The sequence below is a fragment of the Cylas formicarius genome, unplaced genomic scaffold, assembly GCF_029955315.1.
Source record: "Cylas formicarius isolate icCylForm1 unplaced genomic scaffold, icCylForm1.1 PGA_scaffold_10__41_contigs__length_53128322, whole genome shotgun sequence".
NCBI classification, from domain to species: Eukaryota; Metazoa; Arthropoda; class Insecta; order Coleoptera; family Brentidae; genus Cylas; species Cylas formicarius.
In genome coordinates, this window is record NW_026844214.1 from 10,502,142 (window position 1) to 10,526,134 (window position 23,993).

A 23,993-nucleotide genomic window follows, 5' to 3' on the forward strand; every position below is an offset into this window, starting at 1 on the left:
GAGTCTAGATTAACTTAGTTTTGATTAATACATTTCAAATATACTATACACAACTAACAAAAAATTGGGTCCACAACTATACGGGGTTCTTTGGCCACTTTTCTATCGCCAGTATTGTATTTTGTACGTCGGAAGTTTCATCAATATTGCGGGAATATTGGAATCGGAAGTAAATAAAAAGAAACTAATTTGCAATTTTATATAGAACACTTTATTGTTAAATAACTTTACATTAAACGCGGTAAATGTAATTTTGGTATTATTCATAGAGATAGAATAAAGATTGAAACATAAATATACTTTTTTTACAATATTCTCATTCCCTTAATAAAATTTGTAACTTCGACACCGAAGTACAATATCACATATAAGACAACGGTATTTAAAATAGTGTATTTACACATTTTTTTACAAAGTTTGTGCTAACAGTATATTTTTCCATTCTTTTTCACAATAATCTATCGCCATTGAAACGTAGTACGAATCTATGACTAGATTCGCAAAAATTAACTAGCTTGGACATATTATTTTAGATTTTTAAGAATTTGCTCTCTGGTTCTGACTACGATCCCAAAATGGAACCACGTTATATTTTAGGCAAATTCATAACAATTCCCCTAGCAAATTTCGCACTCAGTCTCCCATATAAAAATTATTTAGTTACTATTTTTACGAAATTTATACTAGAAACACTTAAAATCTATTATTGTATTTTCAGGTTAGACATGTTCATAAAATTGACTAGAAAATAACGCACCTATAATATACATATAATACATCCACAACTGGAGAAAAAATATCTAAAAATGTTCACTATCTACTTAGGTAAACTGTCAATTTAGGAAACAAATAACGAGGATCACCACATGCTTTAAAGAATAAGTTATCAAATTTGAAGTGTTTTAGATTTTGAAACTTATAGAATAACAGTTAAAAATAGGTTCACGCTGAATGGGTTAAATTGAAAATAATCAAATATTTAACTAGCTAGATTTAATGATGATATCTACAGTTACCTCGACTCGCCAATCAATCAAGTACTAATTTAAGGGTGTGATTTATATATTAATTTAATTTGCTATATTTATTACTTATTTAAATCGAAATTATGGAATGATATAACAAAAAATTAAATAAATATCTATAATTGGAAGCTTTACTTTGAAGAGGTGTGTACATTTGAAAATGATATTTCGCCGATAGCGGAACCGAACAAATATATACCATAGATATATATATATATATATATATATATATATATATATATATATATATATATATATATATATATATATATATATATATATATATATATATATATATATATATATATATATATATATATATATATATATATATATATATATATATATATATATATATATATATATGTAAATTAAACAATATGGTATTCAATAAAAACAACTTCTGATTTTTTCCCTAGTTTCAATTATTCACTTGTTTCATTTTACAAGATATTCGGCATGTTCAAGTCAATCTCTGTATTTGCCATTATTCATATAACTTTTGGAAAACCCTGTAGATGGTGTGCCATATTATAACCAAAGAACCTGTAACTACTTACATATATTTATGGCAGTACGTTGTAGGATTTATTTTAACCTTCAGATGAAATCGGAATCATTTAACTAATCAATCCTTTATGAAGTTTACCAAATGTTTTATGAAGAGACCAGCTGAATAACCAAGTAACATTCAATTCAATGAAAACACAAAGCTTGTTGACATCAAAATTTTTTGGACAATGAATGGAATTTTCTGAATACTTTTTGCAAAATAAAACTTTCAAACATAAGGAAATGTGTATTTTTCGATGAACATTTCTAGATATTCCATATAGGCATTACACCAATTTACGAAATATTCTTAAATAAATTAATAGAAAATATGACCTATTTATTTAAAAGTTGAAGCCCCAAAAGCTTTGATATCTTTATAGCCATTGGATCGAACATGTTCCCATTCTTTGATACGACACATAATTATGTTTAGAACAAAATAACCGTTAACGCAGACATTACCCACAAATTTAAAAAAGGTAATAGCACTTAAAATACTAATTTTTTTTAAGATATCTTTCTAAACGAACGATATGGGATTTTAGGATATGTCGTTATAAATTGATTGTTTTGGTTCGTTGACAACTGGGATATTGACAATTTAACGTTTAACAGTTCTTATAATATAATCGACGAGAATATATGGAAATTTAAGATATGTGTAAAACCAGCATTTCTTATTTCAAATTTAATTTTTAGTTAATACATTGAAACTCAAAACGTGTGACCGACATACTATGAGGGTCAAGGACGTAAAAAGCGATGCAAGAAACTCAATCAAACATCTTCCTTCTCCATAGTGCTTTATTGAGTGAGCATCTGGCATTTTCAATTTACTTATTACACTTTGAGGTCGCCCTTAACAAAAGCTAACAAAGCTTCATTTCCAAATCGAGGATTTATGAGCTAGCTTTTTCGCACTCTTCCATTTCTGATCCCAATTGCGCACTCACCACATCATCATCTTAACAATTAAATTATTTACAGTGAGTAAGATTCATACGACAACACTCATAAATTTAAACACAACTCTCCTGTTGACAACCCATCAACGGGGTTCGAACCGTAACCACCTCCCTGTGGTATATACCTTGCTTGGTGGCAGGGAATAAGGAGGAAACTGGGGATACTAGAGGTGAGGTCTTGCTGATGGGTATGGGCGGTGGAGGCCTCCGGCCGTGGTCTATTTGGGTGTAGATCGTTGAGTCGTCACCTTTCCGTAAGGTGGCGTACTGCTGACCACAGGAATATTGTTGACCTCCGTTTTTGATTGGATCCAAGGAATTTGGCCTGGACAGCGACAGTTCGGCGTAAACAACCTCATTGGTTAACTGAAATGCAAACGAAAACAATCGCGGTTAAAAGAATATGCAAATCTGTAAAAAGATATAGAACTAATAATTGAAAATACAAGCATATTAAAAATTTCTTGACATTTTCTTTGGTGCCCCAGTAGGTTGCTACAAACTTGATAGTTGTCGCGTTAATTGAATGCCTCAGGTCCACTGACTCTGATAAATACCCCGATAATGTGCCCATACTGACCAATTGCGAAAGTGTCATAATCGCTAAAATTCGAAAATTTCTGTTACCTAGACTACGAAACTTTAATGTTAACTAAAATACAATAATAAGTTAACTTTTAAAGAAGAACTTATAAGTTTGTAAACAGTTCCGACTTACATTGTTATAACCAAAGTTAATTTTACAGGTTGTCTTCGAGCAGTCATACCAAACAATTGCACTTATACAGTAGCCGATATTAATCGAACCGAAAAGATTGAAATTTCTTTTTCTCGTTTGACGAACCACTATCTCCACATTAGCCATTCTTAGAAGATCTTTAGAGTCCCAACAACTCAATTTTTTGCTAAATTCAAGTCTCTTTGGAATTGACTTCCTCTCTCTCTCTCTTCTCGCAAAATTATCACCAAACTCAATGCTTTTCTATAATCTGCTCTACAGTCTACTATTGGAGAATAAGCTCCCTGGTCGGACCACATTTCGCTTCTATGATAATAACCCAGCTGCGATTCCAAATTTGAAAATTTAATTTTTCAAATAAATTTTCCAGCAAAAAAAATCGTAAATTATTAATCTTTCAATCGTTGATAGTATATAACATGAATAAATTTAGTTTGATACGACATTTTTGAGGTGGGCCTTGATTTTAGTTTAATCGTCCATAAAACATAATGGCTATGGACTTGTCGGTCTTATCTTTCAAAAATCCCTTAAGAATTTTGTGGCTAAACCGGCCATGAAAGCCTACTTTGTTGTAGTATGTTAAATATATTCCCTATTCACTTGGGCGTTGGAATGCTAAACGCCTTGTTTTGCCCCATTATTTTGGAGTATTGTCAATTTTTGATCATCTTATTGTGAGTCAGTTTCCTTCAGTTTATCTTTGTATACTGAAGTGAGATATGCACAAAGTTGCAGACGATTCCATCGGATTCGCAGCAAGATTTAAAAACAAGCGTGCTTTGGCGGACTACTCCGCGTTCAATTAACACTAGAAAATTGAAAACATGTTCCCTGAAAACTTGCTTTGCTTGCGAAAAGTTTTGCCTCTACTACATTAAGTAAAACTTTTGAATCCTAGTTCGGATACTTTTATTTTAAAACCTCGACCGACAGTGTTCTGTTCTCCTTCGACAAACAAATCTTTTACGAGCATCTTAGTTCAGCTAAATACCGCTTTCGAGTTTTACCCTCTTCGCCTTTTTGAAACTTTAAAAGGACAGCAACTTCGAAGTTGGCACCACCGCGGCTTTGCATACATTTTGACTAAAAATTTGCAAAACACATCACATGCAAAATACCGTTTGCCTATTCAATATTCATACTGCATATACATTGAAGACAACATTTGCATATGAGCTGCATCTTTTATAAACGCACATGCGGTGAAAACTACCGTATATATCTTACTCAAAATGTAACGGACACGCAATAGAATTTGAAGTTTTACTTTTACTGGATTGTAATGAATTTTTTTATATTTTGAATAGTGCAATGCAGACATGCCGATTCCTATGGAGATAGTTTTGGTTAAGGAGCAAATATGTTAAATTTAGTTTGCAAAGCTAATGAGCCGAGGCAAAGCTAATGAGTCGAGGAACAAGTTAAAAGAAAACAGTAGCAAATGGTCACCAATGAATTTGATAAATAATCTGAAAGCCTACTTTAGCAACACGAAGTATTGGACTGAAAAGTGTGAAGTAATTGATGCCCATAATTAATGAATTATTTAATTAATTACGAGGTATTACTGAGCATATTAGGTGAAGGTGCAAGCGGTGAAATTCTTGTGGAATATCATGAAAAAACGTTTTTCTAGGAGACAGCTTGTGCCTAAGAGTAGTAAAACGCTATCTACCAATTTTCTGGATTTCTCCTGCGTCGGTTGTGGATGAATCAAACTTGCTGATTTTTCGCCAATCACCCTGCTCTCTTCTTCAGAGCTTAACTGAAACTGGTCTGCATTCTACTCTGTCGCTGATTATGATATGATATGATTTTTCTTTGGTAGAAGAGTAGATTACATGCAAGAATTTTAGTATAGTCGAATAAGATTTGATTTCATGTTCTTTTAGCTTAGATGATATTTTTCGTCATGTCAATCCAATGTACTTTGTCTTTGACCGTTCAAAGATGTTGAGAGATTTTTTTTTTGATAAATCTGGTTGTAATATTATATCTTTTAAAAACATTTGGTATGTGGTCTGTAATTTTTTATATGTATTCTGTAATGAAAAACACCAGGCATTACATTGTAAAGACAGGACAAACAATATTATCTAAGACAAAACATCATGACCTTACACTAAATAATTTCATTAGCACGACCATAATCGTGACACCTGACATCAAATCTTATTAGACTAAACTAAAATTCTTGCATATGCTCACATGTTCTCCTGCAAAAGAAAAATCCGAGAAACTATATAAATCTCTAAACAACCAAACAATCTTAACCACGACTCCTTTAGATCCGCTTCTCTTAGACAGTATATAAACAGGTACAGGGTAGAACGCAAACTAGTTCCAATTAACCTCATCACCAGGATGATTGACGAAACATCAGCAAGTTCGAAGCTCCTTTAAAAAGGTGCGCATTACTTTTGCATCAACGGAATTTGGCAAAACAAGTTTTGTTTAAGCAAATTTGTCATGAAACATATATTTTTTGCATCACGACCTTAGTTGAGTACTGCGGAAAGCAGTAATAATAATAATGTTTATTTCCATTGACTTTTAACAAAAGTATCGGGGAATAATAAAAAAATAATAAAAAATACATTAAAAACAAATACGTACAACACACAAAGGATATCACACTGAGAGATCGGCATTACTACATTCAAAGTATTCTTCGATAAAATAAAAATCGTTCTTATTCAAAATGAGCTTTAATTTTTGCTTAAATAAATGGACAGGCAATGTATGTCTGACAGACAAGGGCAACTTATTATATAGTTTTAATGGTAAAAATATAGGGCTGTTAGCTACTTTGATTAACTTATGACTTGGCACCTGCAAATTAAGATTAGCTCTAAAATTGTAATCTCCATCAATCCTGGTCATGCAATAATTAGATAGATTACTCTTTATGTAACGTTAAAATACTTAATTTTGGGAACAGGGTTCTACAAGAGTGGCCACGAGGCTTCCCCAACATTGTTCGAACAATACGTTCTTGTTGAACAAAAACTTCACTAGCTCTGGAAGAGTTTCCCAAGCATATAATAGCGTAAGATAAGCAAGATTGAACATATCCGTAATAATACAATAGTAAAAGCATGCACCACAAAAGTATGCATAGCTATTTTGTTCAATACGTAGTCAATTTGGCCTGTCCTATGAACAAACCCAAATACTTAACGTTAGTCTGATTAATGGATTTATCCTGCATTCTAACCAAATTCAAACATCATCTCAGTCTTTGTCCCGTTCAAACAAATACCGTTACGCGCACAATATCGGGTCATACCACTTACTGCCCTAGTGGCCAACAACGTTAGATCTTCCAGACTCCTAGATGACACTGCCACAGCAGTATCATCTGCATATAAGGAAACATAATTGTCTGGAAAAGAATCAGATATATCATTAATAAATATTATAAATAATAAAAGTCTCAGTATGCTTCCCTATGGGACACCGCTGGTGAGTTCTTTAGATAAGGATCTAATCACAGAAGTGTCACTTCTAAGCACAACTCTTTGGTCACGACCCTTCAAAAACGACTCAATCTAGGCGTAAATATTCCCCCGTATACCGCAATTATTTAACTTATTCAACAAAAAAAGTTCGCTTGAAGTCCAAGAACGTACATAATGTTTTATTACTCCGATCCAGGTTCGAGACTATTTGATTATATAAGGAAACTAAGCCCTCTTGACTAGATAATCGATTGCGAAAACCAAACTGAGATTCGAGAAAAATTGCTCCTTCTTTAGAAATGCATCGAGCCGCATGTAAAAACACTTTTCGAATATTTTGGAAAAAACCGATAACCGATTTAAGTTTTAAGGCTTAGGGAAATACACCTTCTACAAAAGACAGATTAATCAAAAAAGTAAGAGGTTCAACTATAAAATCCGTAACACTCCCTACCTTCATCATCAATGAAGTAATCTGGAAACTTTTTATGTTTAGATAGGTTAGTTTCATTTTTTACAATCGCAGCTGTATAGTGTGGACACTTTTTCTATAGTTAGTTTTCGAAAGACAACAAACATATTAGATACCTTAATCAGGAAAAGTTCAAACATTTTTTCCGCGATCGTTAGCAAAATTGCTCAAAATTACTTTCTTTTTCGGTAATTATCCTCTACAGATTTTCTAAATAGCATTTTTTCTCGCAGAAACTAACCAACAATGTAATTTAGTTGAGATATTTAGAGGCAAATATTTTCTATTTAATTTATTTTCTAAAAAATGCTTTGCCATTTATTTGATACACGAAAATACCGTTTCCGTACCGACAAATTAAATAGCATGTATTATTAAATTCTCAATTAATTAAAAATTTATCATTTTACCCAGTTATTTCGTGAGCCGGTGGGTGAAGAAATAACACAAACATGTGCAGAGTATTTAGTTGCCACCAGAATTACCGAACACGTTTAGTCGCCGGTCTGAAAACCTCTCTTCGCATACATTCTAAATTCCAAAAGCTAATTTAATCTGATGTTTCAGTTAATTTTGCCGGCCGCAGAATAAATCCACGGAAACCAATTCGAACTGTTTTAGTACAAATAACATTCCTATGCGTTTCACTAGTTTTGAAGTGGTTACAGGGTAAAATTGCGAGTCCGATGTACTTCAACGCACCTATTGAAAGCATTTTCAACACATTCACATGTGATTACACCATCTGTTTGAACGGTGAACATTTAATGTGTAGTGCGGTAAGTAATTATAAGGTTGCCATCGCAATATTGAAATAAATAAGTCTGGACACCTAGAAATGCAAAGACGAAATCGTATAGTATAATACGAGCGGACGATGTACGAAATAATAATAAAAAATATTTATACTTATATTAAATTGATTTTTTTTTGCCTTTTCGATTGAAAAATGAAATCACGCACTTATTTTTATACCAAAAAGTGCTATCGTAATGAATTATTTTTTTATTTCGCATAAATTACATAACAAAATATCAAACACATTCCGAATTTGCTGAAAAATAAATATTCGGACGCATTTAAATCTTTTACTTTAAATCGAGCATTAATAAGAAGTAACATCACCTTTCGCGGCAATAACAGCTTTTATGCGTTTTGACAAAAAAAAAATTTCGGTGATTTTTGCCATTAATGCTGGAACTGTACGTAGAGGATTGTTACGCAAAGTCTTTTTCATTCGATGCCATAAAGTTTCAATAATATTCAAGTCGGGGCTACTTGATGGTCACGATACAATTTTCATATTATGGTCCCCAAACCACTTTTTTGTTGTTTTCGCACCGTCTTGTTGAAATATAAAATTTTCATTTCCAAAAGTTCGTTCTATTGATGGAATCAAACTTCTTAATAAAATTTGTTGGTATTTTTCTGCATTTACAGTACCATCAATGAACTCGCAGTTGCCAACCCTTTTGCGCTTTAGACAATGTTTGTGAAAAGCTTCTGATTTTGTACGAATCACCCTTTTTCGAAAATCGCCTACACACACATCAGATTTTGATTCGTCGCTGAAGATAACGTTATTCCACGTTACCGTTGTACAGAATATTTTAGATTTTGCCCAATTCAAACGTTTTATCTTCTGAATAGACGTTAATAATGGTTTTTCCTTTGTCTTTAACAAAGGTAGATCATAGAATATTAATAATTTTTATATTGAAACAACATTCCCTGGAGACATTTAAGATTGCCTCATTATTCTATTGGGCATGAATTTGTCGTAAGACGCTTCGTCTGCTAGTTTTACAAATCTTGACCAGAATACGACGGTCTCTTTCAGTGATTTTACGGGGTCGGCCTGAACTTTCACCACGAACACTAACACTAGCTTTCTCTCCATACTTTTTTATAATATCCCCGACTGTTGATTTTGCAATACTTAAGTCATTTGACATTTTTTGCATTGATTTACCTCTGCAGTACTGAGATATGATAATTTCTCGTATTTTTTTATTTGTTGCAACACCACGCGTCATTTTCTTATCAACTATTATACAAACTTGAAAGATACAACCCGAACTGACATCACATTTATCTAAAAACATTGATTTCTTGGTCAATAAACATTCGCGTCCGAATATTTATCTGTCAGCAAATTTGGTATGTTTCCGTTATTTTTCAATGTAATTCATGCGAAATTAAAAATAATTCATTACGTAAATGCGTGCGTAAATTGATTATTCAATCGACAAAGCAAAAAAAAAATTAAATAGATATAAAAATCTCTTTTTTGTCATTTTTTATATCGTTCGAACCTTTAATTGTTAGGGCTCGTATGTATTGGAAATCTGCGTCCTCCATTCTTTACTAGTGGGAGCTACATTTCCACCAATAGGTCATGCAGATTTCCTCTCTATTCAACCCTTTATTTCAAATTCGGATATAAAAATTCGTTATATAAGAAGGGTAAGGTATTATTGAAACAGAATATTAAATTTGAAATCATAAGTAACGTAAACGGGCAAAGATAAAATGCCGAGAAAGGTTTCCTACTTTCCGAAAAGCCGTAACTATTTATTTTTCCTTTCCCGTTAGGACATATTTAGTGTTTGGTGGCAAGGAAAGCAATCGCCTCAAATGTCGCTCGATTAATACTCAAAGAAAAGTATTTAAAGACTCCAAGTCTATTAAAATAGTTGAGGCTTTTTGGAGTTATCGATTTTTATTTCAGAGGGCAGCGCAAAATTTCTTTCAACTTTAAGGCAGTACTCAATCTAACCGATATAAGAAAATAAAATGAAGATGGCAATTACACTTCCCCCCAGCATTTAAGATATTTTTGGTTTTCGGATCACAAAAAAAATCGAATCGCTGGACTTCGCCATTTCGAAATGAAAATTTATTCAATTAATCATATTCACGCACGTGGAAATTTGTGAATAAGAAATATTTTTATCGTTATTTTTATTATTTTAAGGTGTGTTTTCCGTTTCATTAATATTTAGAATTTATAAGCATTGTTACTACACCAAAACTATCCGGTACGTTTGCATCGCAACATATTTCTGCACTTCCACATTTTTAGGTGGCAGAAGTTATTTGGTAAAATGTTCTTTTAGTAAATCTAGTCAATTATTTCAGGATGATAATAATTGTACGACTTTTGTGCGCGGAGGTGATTATCCGAATTATTGGTATAGCTACTTCAAATTTTGTTCAAATCAAGTTAGTCAGTCAATGTGGGGGGAATACTCCATTTAATCACTATCTCAAATAACTGAAAAAATGATAGTTAAAATTTTATACGAATTATTTACAAATTGATGCATAGTCATGGGCTTCCGTAATGTCTATCCAGGACAAATTTATTCTATTTTTTTCAAATGCAGGAATTGAAAACTATGCTAAGGACCGTGTAAAAACATAACATGTTAAAATATGAGAATTACGGCATAAAGTAAATTGTTTTCTCAGATTGTGAAGAGTGGGCGGCCAGGCGGCAGCGGCGACAGGCGGAGTACAGCATCCAATTTCAAAAATCAATCATAAATCTCATTATATGTGGGATGTGAATGAGAACCGGAGATCACGACTATGATTCCGCATTGACTCGCTACCCCACAAAAATGGAATTTGGCGTGCGTCACATATTATTTCCTTGCAATATAACATATATGTAATTATTAAAAAAATATTGTTTACCATGTCCGTGACTTTTCTTTGTTATACTTAAATCAAATTTTGGCATAGGAATTAATTACATAGAACAAAGTTTTCAGAATTACCATTACAGAGAAGAAATATCCGTTGTAGTAAATAAGCAATGGAAGATGCAATTCTAGTAGATTTGGAGACTCCCAAGAATACTAACTATAAAGTCCAGTCAGAGCATTTGTCCAGTTACGTCATAGCAATACATCTTTATCTAGTTGTTTCTCAGTAGCTAAGACATACGGACTATACGTGACGCAACTGCACAACTGCTCTGAGTGGAGTTTACCAAACCATCTTTTACATTTTACTCAATGTATGTATGTGTGTATGTTTTTAGTTTTTGAATGTTGAGTCGGTGAGGTGTAATTTTCAATAGTCAACAAATAAATAAAATATAACAAAAATCACTGGAAAATTCAGATATTAAGCAATTGTAATTGTACTTGCCTGTTACAAGGAAAGCATTGTCACTTAAACTGAAACTTACGTGTTGTGGAGCAAAGGTCCGATCACGTGCCATATATGCCTCCCCTAGTGGCGTGATATTCTGCAGCGGGGATGACAAAGATACTAGTGGAGATGTGCCGGTCTGCCCATAATCTCCCGAATTGCACATCGACGGTGGTATTGAATTATTTAGGCCGGGGGTTTCTGCTGCGGAGCCCAGCTGATAATCTGAGTCTGTAGAGATTAAATATTGAATGATCAGTAACGGGAGGCATCAAAGCTTGAACTAGTTAAGTTAAAAACCCAATCTGTTTTCGAAAACTTAATAAATTGAGCTCGTTTATAGAATTATTTCCTTTTGGACGAAAATAATATTAGCTTATAAGTTGTCCGTTTTATATACAATGTATCCATGGAAGGAGTAGACAAGAGGATAAATATCCTAGAAAGTGAAAGATGCGCCAAAAAATTAGTCGTTTGTTGGCTAGAACGAAAATGAAGCTTCAACACTAATTAATTTTGAAATCGGTCAATGAAATCGGAAAATGAAAACAAGCACAAAGTGTACAGGTTAAAAAAAAAGCTATTTTAGAAATGTGATAACGTGAACTAAAAGCCGTCCATATAAATCAGTTTTTAACCATATCTTAGAATATTGGAACAGTGGCAAGCGCTTGGATTTCTGTTCGTGGATCGGCAATAAAGTTCTATGCGACACTTAGCACGTGAGATGGTGGAGTAATGAAAATCCAGGGCTTAGAATTGCGAACCATCGGCAATACTTTTAAAAAGTAATTTTTTCGAGTGCCATATCCTATTCTGGAATTATACGATTTTTTTGATAATACGCTCCCTGTTTAAGAGGGGCCTATCCCTTATCTCGAAACCTACGGGGGGTTACAAAAAATAAAAATAAAAATTGTTTCCATCAAGCTTGACTCTTGAGTCTCAAGATCATTACACTAGCCTGTGGAAGTTTCTTTGAAAAATTATCGTACGGATGTTAAATTTTGTTGGTAAAATATGGGTACTAAAATTCTAGATCTCCAGATTGCGCACCATACATATGGATTTTCGCCCCTACTTCTTTACTTCAAAAACACATTTTTTATTTTCTGAACTTCAATATTGATTTATCGGTCCAAATTATATTTTGAAATATGTTCCATCCATCCATCATTATTTTGCAAAATTAGAGTCTTAAGTTTATCTGACAGCAAGAATCGGACTTTTGTTTTGTGAAGTCCGAAATAATACACTTAAAATATTATAATACACTGATACCTGTTAATACATCAGTAATATTACCGCAACAGAGGACTACTATTGTTTCCAAAGCTACTGCGATGATTATGTCAAAAAGGTAAAAATTAATAATATCAATTTTGTGTTTGTGTCTTTCAAGAGGCAAGAATTTTTCTTTTAAGGACTTTATTTACAAGATTTTTAAATTATGAATGACAAAGCATTTATGTATTTTTGGAAAATAATTGCCAATTAAGCCAAAACGGTAAGTCAGAGACCCTATGTTATATAATAGGGGATATTCAACAATCCAATAATATATAAGAAAACTGAGAAAAGTATCATTTGGCAAAACTTGGCAAAACCGCGTATTTTAATGAAATATTTTAAATTTGATCGTTGCTTAAAGAAAAGCATTATTTTGGTGAAAATAATAGACGGAAAAAAGTTTAAAAAGTCAATAAGCAACCCAACAATGATGGTTTAAACAAAACGCGAATTCTGAAGATGATCGCTAGTAAGTTCGAAACAGTGCATCACAGACCCATACTCATATATATCGTTGAATTTTTCTTTGAAAAATGTAGGGTGTTCTATTTAAAAAAAAATTTAACTTTGTTTTACCACCCTGTGTATAAAAAAGTGGCGATTAGGACAATAAAAAAAAAGTAATTTTAATAAAAACAACTTTTGTATTTAAGTTTTTTGTAACCTCCGTAGGTTTCGAGATAAGGTAAACGGAACACACTCTACATGCTGGAAACATAGTTATCTGACAATTTCGAAGGATTGCCTTTTCACCATCACCGAAATATGTATTTTCAGCATGATAGGTGTACCGGTCCAGATGTCAAAGAATTTTTCAATCGCAAATTTGGAACTCGATGGATAGGCCGCAATGGGCCAATTTTATGGCCGCCTAGGTGTCCCGATTTGACAATTTGCGACATGTTTCCTTTGTTGTCTTAAACAACTGACATATCAAAGTAGGTGGAATGGTTTCAAATCGAAATTTTGCTTGAAAATCTGTAATGTGATGTATTTTGAAATTTGAAACAATATTTGTATTTAAGTTGTAAAAAAAGTCTAGTTTACCCTTTAGCAAATTTAATTTGTTTTTGTTTTTTTTTGGTACCAAAAAAAAAAACGCCCGGTATTGTGAATCTTACTTTTAAAATAATGAAAAATTTTTCCTTATCTCTCTGCACCATTTATTCTATTTGTGCTCTTGTTTACTCCATCCATGGACATACATAGATATATAAAAATAATTACATATAACATAACATAAATTAAATTGAAATGACAAAATCATTTTTATCATTTTTCATTCACTATGATCTTTCTCCTGCGGGTGAGTGTCAATATCATTTGTAGAAGTATTATTTTAGACATTTTTTGGAATTGTAACTTTAATTTAAATTTTGATTTTAACAGTTGTTTGTGTAATATTTAAAAATTTTATTATAAATAATAAATTTCAATATTTTTGAACAAATACTATTTAATTAATTTATTCATTTGTGAGAATACATAGTAAACGTCTTTTAATTCGTGAGTTTGAGAAGTTTCTTGCGTCATTTAAACCAACATAAATATGTTTCGTTAAGAATATACAGGGTGGCGAAATCGTGTAAGAAAAGACCATATCTCGATTTTCCCTCACTTCCATTCAACATCTTTCTTGTTCTACAAGCTATAAACTTGTCTTGTTTTTAAGATCCCTTAATCATTCTTGGTTCTAACTTGTATCGCATGGTACATTAATTCTTAACTAAACTTACATTATTAGGATAGTCTCAAAATATAAAAAAGCCCGGCGATTAAAAAAAATATTTTGTTGTAAACAAATTTTAATTATCACAAACTCGGAAATCATCTTTTCGTCTTAAAATTACTCAAATTATAACTAATCAGGAGTCTCTTAATAACTAACAACATCTAATATTTCTTTTTTATTCTTGATAATTTTGACATTATCGCTGATTACAAAATAAGGACTTTTTAACTTTACAAAAAAAACTTACTGTAATATTTTTTTCAAAACTTCTGGCATCCTCCTGGATCGGTTTCTGTTGTATCTAAACTGAACTGAAACAGTTTCAGTTAAGCTCTAAAAAAGCCAACACGATGATTGGCTAAACGGTAGCAAGTTCGAAACAACAAAAATCGACGCAAGAGGAATCCGGAAGTTTTGTAAAAAGTAAAATGAGGACTGAAATGGCATGGAATAGAAAAGTTTTGTTACCTTTATTGTAAGAATTTGCGAAGTTTTCTTTTTCTTCGATTTTTGATTGAATTAAATTGTTTCGTACATCATTTTGAATTAGTATTTACGTTCACGTGGGTAACCGTCGAAGTTTAGTATGTTGTACTTTTCACTAAGGGCTTAATCAAATATAATATAGAAGGTGACCCACCCAACTGACACTACAGGATGGTCTCAGCATATTACAATAATTATAATTGTTTTGAAAATATTTGTTAATAGATGTTGCATAAAACCAAAACGTAAATATTTTAAAAATATTTTCTATTATACTGAGTGTGTCATAAAATCTTGGCAATACAATTTTTTTTATTGCAATACCGTATTAAATTTTTGCATATTACGATTCATTTATAAGACCCGCCATTGTTTTTGAATTCAATGCGATGTTGTCAACTTAATGGAAAAAATAGAAAATAAGTTGTTATCCCACGATGTGACCTTAATTTAGTCAAATGCAGTATTAACATTTTAGTACAGTAAATAATAAAGGTCCCAAAACGCCTGTCAATTTTGATAAAGTTTCGAGATACCTATTCATTAATCATTTATTCGTTAACTTATCTACCTAGTCTATCTAGCCAGCCTTGAATATAGAATCAAGTGAAGTGCTTAAGTCACAGAAAAACGTTTTTTTTAAACATTGTCGCATTAACCCATATTATAATTATATGATTTCATTTTTAAATAAAGTTAATTTAAAACATTCAAATAAAGAAAAGCAAAGGTACTTTGCCCCACTTTTTTTGCTTATCTGGCACGTGATAGCAGCTCCATTGCTATAGTGAATTATGTAAGTTAGTTAAATTTGTCTCCACCTACAAGGGTTGATTAAAGACCTGAGGCGACATCAAAGTGAAGTGAAGTGAAGCGAAAAGAAGAACAGAATGTTTGTTCACATCAATCGTTTTTTTTTTACTTAACCCACGTTTTAGCGGAGGTTCAATTTTTCCCTTAGAAACGAAGCGACTATTCTCAAACTAATGACTGACCTTTATTTGACGGTATAACGTCCGGATTTTTGTCGTCTTTCTCGACTAGATCCTCGGACTCACTTCGCAGCGGCAGACTGACTTTATCCTTGACAGGCAGGAAGCGGGGTCTCACAGCGCGCGATCCATCCCTTCTGGCCTGCCGGATTTTAAGGGCTCCCAAAATTATGACAGTGACGAGCAATAAGGCGGTCACAATACCCACAAGGATGCCGAGGACGGGAGCAATTTCCAGCTGATCGCGGGTTCCCAAAGACAACACTGGAATGTGATAAGGGTTTCACGTATAATCAGAGAAACTCGAGAGCTGGTAAATTTTTGTAGAAACAAATTCGGATACCGGTTATAATTGTACTCTAGTAACTAATTAGAGTTAACAGTGTAGAATGAATTGAGCGTTTGCACCTGAACTTAAAATTTCCGTTATACGAGTAGATGAAACCATCAAATAACAGTAATTTATGTAGTACATTTAAAGTGCACCAAAATGTTTTTATTTAAACACCAAGTTTTTCGATAGAGGCTCTTTAGGATAACGAATTTCTTAATTTTTTTCATAACTGTAATACCACTCTATATTTTGTTTCCATCAAATTTATCGAACTAAATAAAAATTGTAATGGAAAAAAATGAGATGTTCAGTTGGTTGATTATTTTACAAATTTCTTTTTTTGCTTTTTGAAATCTTTTTAATAAGTTTGAGCTTAGAAAAGGTTTTCGTTTGTTCCAACTTGTTGCCTCCAGCGTCTTTAAATAATTGTGACGAATGGATACGAAGGGCCAAGCAATCCACTCTTCCGAGTCTGGCTCTACCAAATAACGCAAGAAAAGGTATTGGGCAGCTGAAAGTTCCAGCTTCGGTTTTATTCAGTTCGGATTATAATAATATAATAATAATCCATATATACAAAAATCTATTTCTGTTCGTTAGTCTCGCTGAAAACTCGAGAACGGCAGAACGGATTTATCTTATCGCGGTCTTGAAGAAAAATTATAATAATTGCCGGCAAAACTCTAAAAACAGCACTTTTCTTTTTCCCATATAAACGTTTTTTTCTAAATAAAATGTAGAGTCAATTTGAACTTTATTGCTATTCAGTGAAGTTCATATTAAATTACAATAACTCACTGTTGTCTAAGAAATGTAGCTGTATTCACAACTTCAAAGAGATATGGTGTTGCGATATCTTTGAGTGCGCGAGAACTTTCTTTACTTTGATGATCCTTTGTGATAGTGACATTCCAAGTGTTGTACTCTTTTTTGTTATATTTAGTGATAGTTGCACTTTACTGCTCAGTGAGCAAGAAATTTTCTCACTTTGATTAATTACAATTAACAATGCCGAGGAGAAGACGACCTGACTTAGGTCGTCGCAGTCAATCAAATGTGCAAAGAGCTACCTCACGTGCTAACCGCACTGATGACCAGAGAGAGACAGATCAAGAAAATTGTAGTATTGAAGTAGATAGGCTTAGAATGCAACGAGTTAATGCACATCAAACACAACAACAGCAAGTACCACATAATGAAATTGGTTGAACGAGCTGCATTCTACTATGATCCGGCAATTGATTATTGTGCCGACAAATCGGTAAGAATTGGGGACATGAAATAATTTGTAATTATTGTGAGGCGTTAAATACACTGGTCGATCTACTGGATTGTGTTGTGCTGGAGGCAAAGTAAAATGGCTACAGTTGTTCCCACGACCAAATCCTTTACGTTATTTGGTTTCTGGGAATGGAAATGATTCTAAGAACTTCTTGGCCAACATTCAGAAATAAAACAGCTGTTTCCAGATGACATCATTTGGCCCCAGACATATTATATAGGACAATTTCATGCATCATTCAAAAAATGCTTTTTTATTAAATACGGATTGTTTTGTTTGTTTTAAGATTATTTTATACAAAAGTTTAAGTCTTTTATTTATCGAATGAGGCAGTACGAAGTCTGCCGGATCTGCTAGTATTAATATAAATATTTGCGAAGTGCGTGATGACAGCACAATTTAAAAGACTAACTTAAATTCAATAAATTTAATTTAGTTTATTTATTATTTTATATACAGTTTTTATGTATTTATGGCATAGTAGATAAGGTAGTTGTGAAGTTTGTTTCACAGAGCTTTCAATTATTTTCCAAATTTGTTGAATATTGATATATAGTTTTGAATTTTACCCTGGTCTTACCGAATCTCAATCCAATTTTGTTTAAATGTACTTAATTTATACATTTAGAAACCGAGAAGAAAAATAGCGAAGTCTAACAGAACCGTCACTCATAAAAAATACTGTCCGCCAAAACAGCAATGGGACGGCAAAAAAAATGAGTAATTGAAATAAACATTTGAAAACAAAATTTTCTTGAAATAAAAGTTTTGCACATCTATAAAATCCTTCAGACATTCGTTTATTAAAAATTCGTTCCACTGCGTTTCGTTCGTGAGTATGTACAAAACTGATTGTTATTACAGTTCATAAAAAAGACATTTATTTCAATTTATTACTTGGTGCATGAATTTCGTAAAAATGCCAAAAAAATGATAATATTTTAGAGAATGCATACGATGGTGCTATATACTGCTCTAAAAGTAATTAGAAATTGCGATTTGGACACCTTCATTCAATACTACGCAATTTTTATGAAGAGGTTGTGAATTACGAAAATGATTCCAAATTCCTAAAGATTTTACCACGAAGTTACGTCGTCAAACTCGTCAGTCGATATTAGGCCAAAGGAACCTGAAACCATCAAATATTCTTCTACCCTTTAACCCAATTAAAATTTTAAAGTACTTTCACTTAGAAGGTTAAAAATTGATGTTGGAGAAAGGCATCCGAAATTAAAATTGACGAGTTGGTCGGAAGAGTTCTAAAACGCGATTTTTATGTTATGTTCCAAAATTCGAACGAAAGGAAATTTTCAACACTACCTGTTTGTTTTTCGGCCGCTTTCAACGTAAATCCTTCTAATAATGCCGGTTCACTTCTGCCCTTGCTATTTGCGGCGTAGACGACTATTTTAAGTTCTTTTCCCGGATCCAAACCACTTACGATAAATAAAGGGATAGTGGCTGAAACGTTACTCTGCAAAACTCCTGTTTTCCGGTCGTAAACCTGCAAACCAAACGAAGTACTTTTAAAATGGAGTTGTTATAGTTTATTGGCGAACACTGTATGCTTTTTGAAACGAACCACAATTATATGCCAACCTATTTTGCATTAAAGTTAATATTCAATTTTAGACAAACTTACGGAACTTATATCTAATAATGGAGTATTTAATTTCCTTCTGTAGGTAAATTTACAAAATTTTAATTAGCAATTTTAAATCTACAGGATGTTGTTTTAAATTACCTTAAATTGCGGAAAATATGTGAAAATTTTGATTTTTCTGTAGTTTCTCGGGAAACTTGTCTTGCAATAAATCAATTTTCATGATTTTGTATATTTGAATTTTTTTTGTGAACAGGTCGAAAATTTCAGTTACTTTTGCAGAACAAAAATTACAAAGAAATAACAATAACTAAATAAGCAGGTGATTTTCTCTCGAAAAAAATACAAAGATGGTTAAGTAAAACACTACTTACTTAAAAATATAGTTGAAACTAAAATAAAAATTTTGTTATTAATGGGATATGAAGAATGTCGAATACAAAAATTTCCAGCTAGCTCTGCATGTATATTTGAATATATCATCATATCAAAAAATAAATACTGAACAACAGAACTGAAAAATTTTATTTTTAGTGACAAAATATTAACTAAAATGTTATTGCCATAGGAATACAACGAAATACTTATTTATATCTCAAATTATTAGGTCAAGTAAATTCCAGAGTGGTTTAAAAAAGAACATTTTTCGATGCTTTTCATATAAACTTGTTTCTATATCAACTGCTTTAAATCATTAATGAATGCTGGTATATATTTCTAACGGCGAGTAAATTGCCCATTAGCGAGTACACACAGGAATATTTGCTTCAGAATATTTTATGAAAAGCTCCTAATTTTATGGACAATGAACTAACCCATAAAATCTTGTTCGAACTACGCAGATATATTCCGACACATTAAGTAAATTTAAAATTCTGTCGATGGCATACAAATCGTTTAAGTTAAGGAATTACTTTTTCAATTTGGTAAAATCAAAGAATGACGAAGAAGTCAGTAAGCAATATGCGAGGCAATGATTTTAAGAAAAGCTTTTCAAGTCGTTGTAAATTAAAACTCGTGCAGCAAGCCAAAGTATAATGAATTTAAAATTAAATAGCTAATCAAATAGAATGTTTTGTTATATTGTGTATTCTATTAACAAATGCAAAATATAGATATTAACCTATAAATGTTAACTTAAATTTATATAGTCTGGTTGAATTCGTCAAGGAGCTGGGATATAGTGGTAGTGTCACAAAATCAAAATGTTCGAAACTGTAAATGCATTAAATGTTTAGTTGCTCTGAAAGGCAGCATGTTCTGTCTTCAAAAATAGTTAGTGTTAAAATATATACTCTTTAATGCTGATTATCTGATGCACTAGACACAGTGCTTTAAATGGCATTTTCCTTAAATGCAATCTTATCTGATTATCATCTTATTTCGTACCACTGGCCTAGAACTTCAACTAAGTGTGTCTTGAATCTTTTCCGGCTTAAAATATTTTACTTTATTCGAAAACTGTGGGAAAAAGAGCAGCTCATCAACATGTACTAAATATGTTGCCGTAACCTTGACCGAAAAATTGGGCACGGGAAATTATTAAGAATAATTACTACAGGAAAAAGAAGAGATTGATTTAAATAAACAGAATTTAATTTTTGCCTGCTCGGAAAATGACTTTGATAAAACAAATAATGATAATTGTGTTTTTACGTGTCTCTAAATAGAATTGCTTTGAATTAAAAACATAATATATTTTTTTAGATAACTTTACGACACACTTATTCTATATACAATTATATTGACTCGAATGAAAGTGAATGTCCAGCAATAAAAAGAGATTTTTTACATATAGCAATAGGGATGCTATAATAATATAATCTATTGATTTGAACTCTCCAAGAGTTGGTGAAATTTATGGGTTCTTTTTTATAAGAACTATTCTGGCTGTTAGCAATGCAAAAACCGAACGTACGGTGTACTAATTTCTAGGCTCATTACCTCCAACTGGAAATGTTGCATTTGTCCTCCATCAAACCCTTCCTCGCAACCCACTTCCAACGAATCGTTCGAACGGTTTACTATCGAACAATTAAACAACGGGTCTGGTTTTCCCGCTGCGATTATATGAAATATGCATGGTTCCTGCTGCTTGCCTGCTAAGTTATTGGCCCAGCACATGACCTGGCAAAAATAAGAAATATATTATTAAGTAGGCACACTAGATACGACTATTTTTTAATACATATTTTTGTTAAATTTCCCTGATCCCTGCTGAATATCTATCTATAACGTTTCAATATACCAAAGCGATTTTTGTGAAAATACTAATTCACCTAATTTTTTGTCAATTAAATGATAATAACTGCGATTTTTTGAATCGCTGAAATTGTGATTGTAGTTTATGGAGATGAGAGACACCAAAAGTAAAATGAAAACATTTTTTACAAAACTTCTTAATTCCTCCTGCGTCAGTTTTCGCTGAGTCGAACTTGCTGACGTTTCGCCAATCATCTTGTTGGCTTCTTCAGAGCTTGACTGAAACTGGCTCGCGTTTTACTCTGTACCTACTTATATATTGTTTAAGGGGGTCGGAGCTAAATGAGGGGCATAAACACAGTCTCGTATGACTGACATTAGTGATAGATAAAGACCTTAGTCGCGGTTAAGATTGTTGGTTGTTTATAGATTTCTATAGCCTTTCGGATTTTTCGTAGGTAGAAGAATTCATTACATGCAAGAATTTTTAGTTTTATCGAATAAAATTTTATGTCCGGTTTATTTGTCTAAGTAGTAAGCCTCTTTCGTGTTCTTTGAGATTAGTAGATATTTTTTGTCCGGTTGCCGCATATGCGTGGAATGCTGTAAACTAATGGCATCTCAAATGGAATTTTATCTTTGATGGACCGAAGATGTGAGATTTTTGGACAAGTGGTAAATCTGGTTTTGACATTATACTTCCTTAGAACTTCTGATATGTGGTCAGTGATATTTTGAATGTAAGGAAGGACCACAGTGGCAAGTGTAGGATTGCTTTCGGCCTCATTGCTATTGGAAGGTTGTGGTGAAGTGTACTTTTTGATCGAACGCTTAATATCTTAAATGCGGAAATTATTAGAGAGGGGAGCAGAGGTAAGGTGTTTTAATTCTGGGTTCAGTGACTTGAGCTGAGAGAGTTTTACGGCTCTGTAAACAAAAGGATTAATAAATTTTATTGGATAAAAATTGCATGTAATCAATTCTTCTACCAAGGAAAAATACCAGAGTCTATAGAAATCTATAAACAACCTAACAATCTTAACCGCGACTCAGGTCTCTACCTGTCACCAATATGGGAATCAGTCATCCGAGACGGTTTTTATGCACCTGATTTAGCTCCGCCCCCTCAAACAGTACAGAGTAAAATGTGAGCCAGTTTCAGTCAAGCTCTGAAGAAGCCAACAGGATGATTGCCGAAACGTTAGCAAGTTTGACTCAACAACAACCGACGCAGGAGGAACCCAAAAGTATTACAGTAGCCTGTGGAAGTTTCTTTGATAAAATGAATATAATTTTCAGAGAAATTACCGCATAAATTGCAGGTGATTTTGCAAAGAGACTGAACTTCGAAATTTTGAGGTGAGTGAAACAAAATAGAAAGAATATTATATTTATTAGGTCCTAAATATTATTTACCGTTCCATAATCAAGCTCTGAAACTGGTGTGTATGTAAGCGTCGACGAAAAATGATGTGTCCCCGAATGATATCTGGTCTGTGGAACCTCGATTGTCTCAGCTGAATTATTGAACGACCATTTGAAACTGTCTGGAGGTGGATAAGATTCCACCTCACAGAGAACCCTTGCGTTTTCGTGGCGAGCTACGCCGTAGATCCGCTTCTGTACTGCTCTGCATATTGGTTTATCTAAGAAATGATTAATCTACTGCAATATATATCAGGCGGTTTTAATAATTTTCGATTTATTTTGGCAAGCAAAGCAACCAAATTGTTCATTTTTTCTCCCATGCCACCTTCAGTTTAAGAATTCCTGAATATTGTTCTGAAACGCGATAAATGTAAACGAGCAACACCTATTCCTATATGTGTTGGTAAAATAAATGGAGATATAAATTTAAGAATAATATTTTTTAAGACGCTTTATAAGCATAAACCGAGAGGTATTAATAAAAGTTGACGCAACTTATTTACGAATGACAAAGAACGGCACTGGTTTAGAAATAAAAAAGTTTTTTATGTCTAGCTAAAGTAAATGAGTGCTCATTTGAACTCCGACATAAAAAAGTTTCTCTCGCCAAAACCTAATTTGCTTTAAAACTTTAACCGTATTCCTGAATTATGCTCGATAAATAACCAATTTTATGGAAGGTGCGCCTAATTCCGCAATTCAGTCACACTATACCTACTTACACATAATTTTAAGTTCAACTACGTTGCTGTCTCCATCTCCTTCCACATTTGAAGCTACGCAGGAGTAGTTACCGGCTTGACTTCGAGTAACACCTTGCAGAGCCAGATCGCTGGTACTCATGATAACACCTGCTTTTTGGTTTGCTTGCATCACTTGGTTCTGTAATAATAGGTATATCGTAAAAATTATCTAAAAAAATTTATTAAGTTTTTAATTCAAAGCAATTCAATTGCCATTATTTAGTTGATTGAAGTCATTTTTTCCGTATATAAAAATTAAATTCGATTATTTTAACCAAACTCCACTTTTCCGTGCTGGACGTTCACTTTGTATATAGAATAAGTGCGGCGTAAAGTTATCTAAAAAAAATATATTATATTTTTAATTCAAAGCAATTCAATTTAGAGGCACGTAAAAACACAATTATCATTATTTGCAGAAGAATTAAAGCCATTTTCTCGGCACACAAGAATTGAATTCGGTTCATTTACATCAAACTCTTCCTTTTCTTGGTTGACGTTCACTTTCATTAGA

General features: G+C 32.7%; 1 protein-coding gene across 4 annotated transcripts in view; it reads right to left on the minus strand.

Moving 5' to 3' along the window:
• Positions 1-1,429: 1,429 nt before the first annotated feature.
• LOC132700301 (nephrin) overlaps positions 1,430-23,993 on the minus strand; it is a 539,288-nt gene continuing 516,724 nt past the window's right edge. For all 4 annotated transcript variants that reach the window (XM_060667511.1, XM_060667521.1, XM_060667492.1 and 1 more), the window contains 7 exons: positions 23,459-23,618; positions 22,725-22,954; positions 21,051-21,233; positions 18,824-19,007; positions 15,888-16,148; positions 11,422-11,615; positions 1,430-2,911 (listed from right to left, as the gene is read on the minus strand). In XM_060667511.1, coding sequence (XP_060523494.1) covers positions 2,600-2,911; positions 11,422-11,615; positions 15,888-16,148; positions 18,824-19,007; positions 21,051-21,233; positions 22,725-22,954; positions 23,459-23,618 — 1,524 coding nt within the window. In that variant the 3' untranslated portion in view covers positions 1,430-2,599. The remainder of the gene's footprint in view (positions 2,912-11,421; positions 11,616-15,887; positions 16,149-18,823; positions 19,008-21,050; positions 21,234-22,724; positions 22,955-23,458; positions 23,619-23,993) is intronic.